This window comes from Pecten maximus, chromosome 17 (genome assembly GCF_902652985.1).
Source record: "Pecten maximus chromosome 17, xPecMax1.1, whole genome shotgun sequence".
Classification (NCBI taxonomy): domain Eukaryota; kingdom Metazoa; phylum Mollusca; class Bivalvia; order Pectinida; family Pectinidae; genus Pecten; species Pecten maximus.
Window position 1 is genome coordinate 10,443,534 of NC_047031.1, and position 9,904 is coordinate 10,453,437.

General features: G+C 37.4%; 1 protein-coding gene across 1 annotated transcript; it reads left to right on the forward strand.

Moving 5' to 3' along the window:
- Positions 1-1,143: 1,143 nt before the first annotated feature.
- Positions 1,144-5,209, forward strand: LOC117314948 (angiopoietin-related protein 7-like). The gene is made up of 4 exons (XM_033869055.1): positions 1,144-1,262; positions 1,386-1,482; positions 2,457-2,621; positions 3,106-5,209. The coding sequence occupies exons 1-4, from the start codon at positions 1,236-1,238 to the stop codon at positions 3,363-3,365; spliced, it is 549 nt and encodes a 182-aa protein (XP_033724946.1). The 5' UTR covers positions 1,144-1,235; the 3' UTR covers positions 3,366-5,209.
- The last annotated feature ends 4,695 nt before the right edge of the window (positions 5,210-9,904 follow it).

Sequence of the window (9,904 nt, forward strand, 5' to 3'; positions counted from 1 at the left end):
CAAGGTGGAGTAAGACAACCAAACAAAGACTGTTATACAAGGTGGAGTAAGACAACCAAACAAAGACTGTTATACAAGGTGGAGTAAGACAACCAAACAAAGACTGTTATACAAGGTGGAGTAAGACAGAACCAAACAAAGACTGTTATACAAGGTGGAGTAAGACAACCAAACAAAGACTGTTATACAAGGTGGAGTAAGACAGAACCAAACAAAGACTGTTATACAAGGTGGAGTAAGACAACCAAACAAAGACTGTTATACAAGGTGGAGTAAGACAGAACCAAACAAAGACTGTTATACAAGGTGGAGTAAGACAACCAAACAAAGACTGTTATACAAGGTGGAGTAAGACAACCAAACAAAGACTGTTATACAAGGTGGAGTAAGACAACCAAACAAAGACTGTTATACAAGGTGGAGTAAGACAGAACCAAACAAAGACTGTTATACAAGGTGGAGTAAGACAACCAAACAAAGACTGTTATACAAGGTGGAGTAAGACAACCAAACAAAGACTGTTATACAAGGTGGAGTAAGACAACCAAACAAAGACTGTTATACAAGGTGGAGTAAGACAACCAAACAAAGACTGTTATACAAGGTGGAGTAAGACAACCAAACAAAGACTGTTATACAAGGTGGAGTAAGACAACCAAACAAAGACTGTTATACAAGGTGGAGTAAGACAGAACTAAACAAAGACTGTTATACAAGGTGGAGTAAGACAACCAAACAAAGACTGTTATACAAGGTGTAGTAAGACAACCAAACAAAGACTGTTATACAAGGTGGAGTAAGACAGAACCAAACAATGACTGTTATACAAGGTGGAGTAAGACAGAACCAAACAAGACTGTTATACAAGGTGGAGTAAGAGACAACCAAACAAAGACTGTTATACAAGGTGGAGTAAGACAACCAAACAAAGACTGTTATACAGTGGAGTATGAAAGTACCAAACTAAGCACTGAAAGAAAAAAACAGACAGACAAAATGAAAGATGAAGTACTTTAAAATGAGCAAAGAGATCACAGAAAAATAGCGCATTGTGATGTTCTAAATATGGAACACGGAGATCAAAATAGTGTTTGTTGTATTTACTCTACACTATCCTTTTATAATACTTGGTTGTAGATCCTGCCGACTGCAGTGAGGTGGACCGGGCCATCTATTCCTCTGGTGTATATCGGATAACGCCGTCGCCGGGTGTCAGCTTAGACGTGTACTGCGACATGGACACTCCTGACGGACCCTGGACGGTAAGTTACCTCCCATGGTAGTTTTATTAGCAGATATACTAGAGTAAGGAACGACATAGCTAATTCTACATCCTAATACCAGCAACAAAACCCCATCATAAATAATATAAACATATTCCCCAGGTTATACAGAATAGACAGGATGGCCAAGTGGACTTTTACAGATCTTGGGAAGACTACAAAAACGGATTTGGGAATATCAAGGGAAACTTTTGGCTGGGTATGTATGGACTTTGAATCCTCATCGTCTTGTCTTTATGTATCATATGATCAATAAGTCATACTACAAGTCGTTATACAAGTAATAAATTAGCATGGTCAATCCTATTTGACAGGTGATTCAGTCTGAAAAATACATCAATCTGCATTCAGCATCTAATTAAAGCAAACACGCCTTTGTGTATATGTATATCCTATTGTGTAGATAAGTATAATCAACAGCTCTGGTCATTTAAGATTTTACTTGTCCTGCATGTATGTTTGCGGAGGCTGTGATATGTTCGTGATTTGTCTCATTGTGGTACCCACTTTATGATGCTACCTCATTGACGTATATTGCCTGAAAGACTCCCTGCCTGACTCCCCGTCAAGTCACATTATACCGACAATGGGTAAACTAGTCGTCCCATACCCTATATACCGAGTGTCAAGCAGTATCGAATGCCATTGTTACAATCTTTGGTTTGTCTCGGACACGGGACAAAACCTAAAACATTCCCCAAACAACTAACGGCCAAGTCTCAGGCACTATCATGGAAGGAATTAGGAAGAGGAAAGTTGGTTAGAAAGAAGAGAAAAGATAAGATCCGAAATATAGTCACATTTTATAATCATTCCCTATAATCCCGAAAATAAGCTAGCTGCGGCTGATATTCATTGTAACAATGATTTCATGAGGAACCTTTGAGACTTATCTTCAAGATTCACGACGTTGAAACCCGTTGGTTGAATTTGGGATATTTTCATCAACGGCCTACGTACAAGAATGCCTTGTTTACAAGATATTTCATAGCATAGTTTTAGAATTATTTCACCCACAAAATATTGATTATCTAGACTTATTTTAGATATTTCAGTGTATTGAGAAAGGTTGATTAAGTGTAAAATATTGGTTTATTTATAATTCCGGAATAAAAGTTATTTGTTTGAAAAGATTTGTCAAGACTATTCGATGAAGCATGAGATATCTTACAGGAAATGAAGCTATCCATAGGCTAGCATTGACAGCGTCGGTCCTCCGCATTGAACTGGTGTCATGGCTAGGTGACGCTCGGTATGCACAGTATTCTACATTCAGAGTTGAAAACGAGACCGCAAACTACAGACTGACAGTATCTGGATTCTCCGGTAATGTTACAGGTAAGTAAATGGTTTAAAGTTCATATATATACACATTTTGTTTTCATTGAGTATGTATATTGACGTCACAAAAGTTGTACATATATAGTTCAGACAAGTGTTTATATTTTCGCCTATTATAATATTCCAGAGAAAATTATTATTGGGAAAACATTAGGAAAAAAAAATCAAAAAACGTTAAGCGTATAAAGATATTTCAGGGTGGTACAACAGATACCCACGCCATCTAAACAGTATAAACATTATATAGATGTTTCGTCCTTAAACACATAATACACTATTACAAGCGGCAAAAGGCGACAATTATATTAAGCTATTTCAGTGTTATTAATAAATCGAGGAGCCCCTTCATCCGTGGACACTTTTTATTTAATGTTCACTGTTACAATGTCTTTCTTACAAGCATAATACAATTTACAATCTTCTTAATAAACAAAATATATTAAACAATTTAGTTAATTGCTCTCCGTTCTTCTTTCTGCAGAGAATAGCATGGCCCCACATAACGGAATGTCATTTTCAACCTTCGACAGAGATAACGATGAAAGTGGTGTCCATCAATGTGCTACGCTCTGTAAAGGAGGATGGTGGTATAATTCCTGCTACGGCACGAATCTAAACGGCGCCGAATACAAGAATGATGCTGATAACGTTAAACAACTCGTGTGGAAGTTTTTCTATCCCAGCAGGAAATATGCAGGAATGAGGAAGACAAAGATGCTTGTAAAACGTATTCAACCTTGACCCTGGCGTTACGATGACCGTAGCACACGCTTTCTGTGTTTCAGGACCAGGCGGAACATTGGTCATATTCAGTTCCTAGCAGACGTAAAACAGTTTTGACTGTTACATTCATACATGGATACTTATTGAGAATTCAATAGGAAGTACTGTTCAGTTTCTGAGTTATGTGCACATTCCTTGTTTACTTGGTAAAAATTCCGTATTAATACCACAACATATTCGTTAGGTTACATATCAAAAGGAGAAAACAAAGTGTTTTGAAAAAAAAGTTAGAGCGAAAAAAGCCAGGTGGTGCTGAAGGAGCATATGTATGAGTACGGTCTGATCACGCGTCAAGTGGTTGAAACCCAGGGAGACTGCGGAATGATCTTTTCTGCCACCCAACAGGGCATCCTAACCGGTCACATTATACTCGCCTCGGGCGAACCAGTTATCCTTTACTTGAGATATTTTAATCTGATTTCATAGTCCTATCAGCTGGGATCATATAAGGACTGCCTCTACTGTACGTGTGCCTATAATGTATATGGTTTTGGAGGCTGTGGTATATAGATGTTTGCTTCCCTGTAACAGTATAAAACTGATGCCGACTTTGATGTGCTAACTCACTGAAGTATACTGTTGGCGACATTGAGACACCACATCGGCTACATTATACTAACTACAGCCCAACCAGTTGTGTGAAAAATTCAAATTATTTAAAATCTGATCTTTTAATGATCTAAAGACACAAAGCAATAATATTTTATGGTAAAGGGGACCTTCCTTAGAAATAGCGAAAACACTATTGAAATGTCAAATTTCAAAGTGACTACCTGTTCGCCATTGTGTTTGTCAATCAGCTTCAAACCTAAAACCTTCAAAAGTCGAGACCAAGAGATCCTTTTGGTTCTTCAGAAATAGCGATAATGAGGATTTTTTTAAAGACGGACGACGGACCATGAACGAAGGATGATTTGAACTGCTCACCATGTGATGTAATGCCTTAATTATCAATAGACTAGAAGGAATTACGGCAATTTACAGTATGCCATTTTTTTTTGTATTTTTTTTTTTTGTATCAAAATTGATTACGACTGTTGTTTTCCTTTCTGCTACTAGATTTCGGAAACGAGAATAGAAATGGATTTTAATGTCACCAACGTTATTGGAACTCTATGTTTTTTTTTATGTCTGTGGTACTTTCGTTATGTATTTTTAGTTAAAACTTAAACTTAGAATATTAAACCGTTAAGCCGTTTAACCGTTTAAACCGCTTAATAGCAAACCATTTATAGTATACAAGCCTATAATACGCTATCCTGGTGCAATTTAACACAGGTGACTTGATTAGTTTTAGTACATGTATGCATTTTAGCTAACCATGTATCTTGGCGTGACAAGTAATTTTGTTAAGCTTTCTTTTCAACAAAACTTGCAAACAATGCATGTTTCATGGAGACCGAATTAGTTTATTGTTATCACATACATTTATATTATCTCCTGCTGCCGTTTTGATGATTGCTGTAAGTGGTACGTAATCACCGGATATTGTCGTTATGAAATAATTTGGGGTTAGTTGATGACAGATCTCCATCCCCTGTTGACGAAGTGAACAGATAGGGGATTCCCGCGCTCTCGCCAGCCAGGTTACTATCAGATGTGCTGGCTCTATTAAGTCTTTTTGTTCAGGAATACCGTTCGTCTGTCATAATTCCCTAACGTGTTGTCCTAATGGGATACGAAACACCCGTGCAATACTAATTTCGAACATCAGACCCTTGTTAGAGAAGAGCTCGAGAGACGTATTTCCCTTTGTAAGCACTGTTTCTCTGTCGCAAAGAATGAGGGCAAGAAAGAGACATGTGTTTCTCTCATATCTCGCCATGTTGGATAGATTTTGCCCATGTAAGATAGCTATGTAAGATAAATCTATCTTACATAGCATTTCACGCGCGCGGATTAATCTGCGTTCAAGGGGGACAACTCTCACAACGTCGTCTGCTTGTGTTCACATCCGACAGTCCTTATCGTCGGTGTCGGTTTTGAAACGTTGGACTTAACTATAAAAATACATACATTCTTAGATAAATATATATCATATCAGCAGTAAATCAATAGGGCTACACGGTTAAACGATTAGACATTTCATCTGAGCGAACATATAACTCCGTTACTGTAACAAACAGTTAGACTACGCCTAACGTTACAGGCCTGTTGTAACAGTTACAGTACAATACAGACTTGCCTACCCGACAGATTTGTCATTTGTCATTAAAAACATGTAAACACACACAATCACCTGGCAATGACAGGAAGTAAAATAAAAGCCATACATAAAAAAATATAAAAAAGAAAATGTCAAACGTCAAAACCTATGAAATGGTTCCGTTTGCGTCAGCAGGGGGCCCTGGAATTTGTTTACTCTACGGTACTGTCAGTAACTGTTAGGCCTACTCAGTAACCTGTGTATTTGGAAGTTGGGAATTGGCTCTTAAATGAACGAACATTCGGTAAAAATGACACCCCTCGATGTTCATATAAAAAATATTTATTTCAATTGTAACTCAGGGTCTATATTTGTGTAGAGTAACCATGAAAACTAACTGCCATCCTAGCCTTTCAATATGATCATCGTTAGCCTATCGACTGACCTACCTTCGTCATTCCATCAAGACAACCGGTTAAACACATATAATCCTATGTCACAGAAAAGATCGAATACTCGTATAGAGTCACTGTTCGCTGGTTCACACACGAAGTTGCCAAAATCACAGTGAATTTAAAATTACCAGCCACGAAACATCGCCGCGTCATGGCGATCGAGATCGACATCACTCTCATTGAACTATGAATGGAATTCCAATGACAGTCGTGACGTCATGCAGTGACGTAGTATTTTATAAAAAAAAAATTGACTTGACATTTAAAAGTACAGTGTGTTCTGTGAAATGATTAAATATGTCGAGGTGCAAATCAAATTATATGTGAAGTTGGGAAACTCATTTCAGCGTTGGCTTTCAGTATTGTTGATAGAACTTCTTTTTCTCGGATGTTGACAATTTGATCACGGCCACGTAAAAGTCGGTCAAGTTACGGTAATTTTTATCGGCGAATTGTTCATTCGTTCATCACTTAACCACAAAATGAATGAAATTTGTGTGCAAACACTGTTTGCTAAAAATAGGGTATGATCTTTCAGAATATCACAAGTATATTTAGTAAAAACGTCAAATAAAGAAATTAAAAAATTGAAGAAAATGGATGGCTGAGGGACACTTTCGCCAGAAATTCGGTAATGATATGAGAGAAAAAGACTCTTTCATTATGTGTGTATGTAGGATAGGGATATTCCACCCTCGGGATCACAAAATGTGGTAAAACCCTCGGCAAGCCTCGGGTTTCACCACATTTTGTGACCCCTCGGGTGGAATGTCCCTATCCTACATATACACATATGAAAGAGTCTTATATTATTCTTCAACAAATTAGGATTTATTCATTATTTATCACTGAGAAAAGGTTATATAATTTCATTAATGACAAATTAGCTTTTTTATGTTCAAATTTCCCCGTTTTTGATGAAATAAAAATGTCCTCCAAAATAATATTTTTACTTGTTGGTAAAGTTTTTCAGCTTAAATAGGATTCTGCCATTTGCCAGTTGGCATTTGTTTGTTTGTTTGTTTTGATCGCATTTTTGTCTCCGAAAAGTGTAGATATCGAGAAAATTACCATGGAAGGACATGATGGATTTGCAAATTGTGGATCAAAGATCACTCACGTCATGAGAATCGGTTCATTATTTCCCGAAAATGTCTACTTTTTTTCCCCTTGGAATGATTTAATTCCTCAGGCAGTGTGATTTTTCGCTGCCTTTGTTTACCTAAACATCCGTGTCGTTTCTTCATTAGACCGTTCCTAACGTAGATTTTCATGGATTAAAGGGAGGCAATCACTTCTGGTGTAACTGATACTACTTCCCATTCCTCGTTGACAGCTATGAAATGATATATGGTGTGTAACTTTCCTATTCGTTCACCAAGCCAGCCGTAACACACAAGATGTGGCTTATGAAAGTTATTATTTGGGTTGCATATTTCAGCAATCTCCAAATATTGGGATTCGGTTCCAGCCTAGCACTTTTCCATAAGAACTTGAGTCAGGATATAAAGTTACTTTGAATTTATTGATATTTTAAACCACACAATAAAAATAGACTATACTTCATCAGATGCTGGATACAAAGACTGAATTTATTAAACATCCACTGAGGTTTATAAATAGCTAGCAGAACATTGAAAACTGATCTAGAATTAATTCTAGTTATTTTATGTACAAATGTTTGAATAATATATCTTGTCAGGAAATAAATATTTAAAATATATTTCTAGTAAATACTAAACTACTAATTTACTATTCATAACTTGGTTTGTCCATATACGGAGACGGTTCTCCGTTTTCCATATACGGAGACGTTTCTCCGTTCCCACTACTGGACATTCATATCCCAAGATTATGACAACTTTATCGTAAGAGGTGTTTCCCTTGGATCATTAACGTTCCAATATTGGAACTATGAACCACTAATAGGTCATTTGGTTTTGACAACTCTGATCGCTTACCATATTGTTCCGATAGTCGGGACAGGTCTGTGGTCAGAAGAGATGTGTTGTCCGTCTGCTTCGGACGTTCTTTTATACCCTGCGTCGTTGCCAACCGGAAAGTCGTTATCCAATCAAATCGCTTGTTACATAGCGCGTGCGGATGCCGCGAATTCCAGCATCAACAAATGGCGAAATACACGGAGAAACGTCCGCTGCGATAGAGTTGTTACTTTAGCTAAAATATGACATTTCCAGGTCCAACATCGTAACAACATCACTCAGGTAACTCCTTTAAACCCAACCTGACGTAATTATATATGTTTCCGGCTATAAACATCAATTATTCGAGTCTCAACTTTGACTCGTGTTTTGGCGGCCATATTCAAACCGTTGGTCAGTTGGCGATTTATAATCAAACAAACAACCATTTATAAACAATATTAATGATAACTATCTATATGTTTCTCTGCATCTCGATTACGCATATCGCATTCAGGACAGTTGAGTTTTATATGCATTTCATCAGGTCGGAGCTAACCCTCCGTTATTCTGACTGGAGATAAGATAACGCCATACAGCTTTCACTACTCTATAAATATTCGATTTTGAGGCTCGTAACAGGTGTCAGAGTAAGAAGTTGGTGACGATCATGTTGTTAACTAAAGTAAATGGGGATAGGTAGTACTTTTCTCCAAAATAAAAACTTTGTTTCCATGGTAATGGTTCTGGAAACACCTGTCTGAAATTATAACACTTGACAAAGTTTAATAAGATTGATCTAAGGACAGCTAAACTATTTGCCATATAAATAAATAAATAAATAAAAAACTGTCAAGGGTCACAACTCTGGTGAAAAATTATGGACAGCTATTTAGTGATATTTTGAATTAGTATTAGATTTAATAATGATATTTCATTTTCAGGTCATCCTTTGACCTGAAATTCCCAAGCCCACACGAATAACGTTAATTTAAATATCATGTATTACGTGTAGATTAAATATGCTCATCACTGATCATGAGAGGCCAAAGACTGGTTACAATTGAAACCTCTCCCGTGTCTATAGGCGATCTATACCTTCCTGTAATGTTATAGTGCTACCCATATCCTCCATAACCGTGTGGTTGTTATGTATGTACACCAGTATATCAAATATAAACCACGTAATTAGGCAGATGAGTCGTGGTCAACCAAGTAAAAAGAAAAAAGAATAACAATTTATCGTAATGATCCTTTATTAACAACAACACGTAAAAAACAACTATACCAAATATGAACATTCTTAACTGCATGTATTTAAATATACAAATAACAACCCGTTATAATTTGATCTGATTATTATACCAGAGTGTAGGGGAGGGGGATACATGCAATTTGATAATTACACAAAAGTGTAGGGAATCAAAGTTATACATGTTAGAAGGCTCAGATAGCCTTACCTTTATTGTTGAAACTGTAAATACTTCCGTTTTTGTCGATGCTCGAATGACTGTGATTTATGTACCCTACTGTTGCAAACACTTACTGTGTCAGGATTATGTTCAACTACAACGAGGCTTTACGTTCAGACCGAGACTTCCTGTTCTGACCGGGTATATAAAGCCGAAAACGTCAGTGTTCAGCCCCAGTTCTGAAAGAAGTGTTGGCGAATTTTAGCGAGAGGACTGATACAACAAGACACGGGTAATACCCATTGGTATTGTTGTCTTGGCTCGTGCGTCGCTCTTTTCGACCTGTCTCGCGGTCGGGGTCCTGGCTGGTTTACTAGTCACAGCGTAGACAGGACGCGTTGATAGGAAGTGATCCTTGGGTCTGTCAGCTCTTACTCAGAACTCTGGTAGCGTTACTGTTAGGGTACACACTACTGTGCGGAAAATAACGCATCAGCAATAAATAAACCGTATAAATGTCCTTAGGGGTCATGCGTCAGGCTAGACGCATGAATTGTAAATA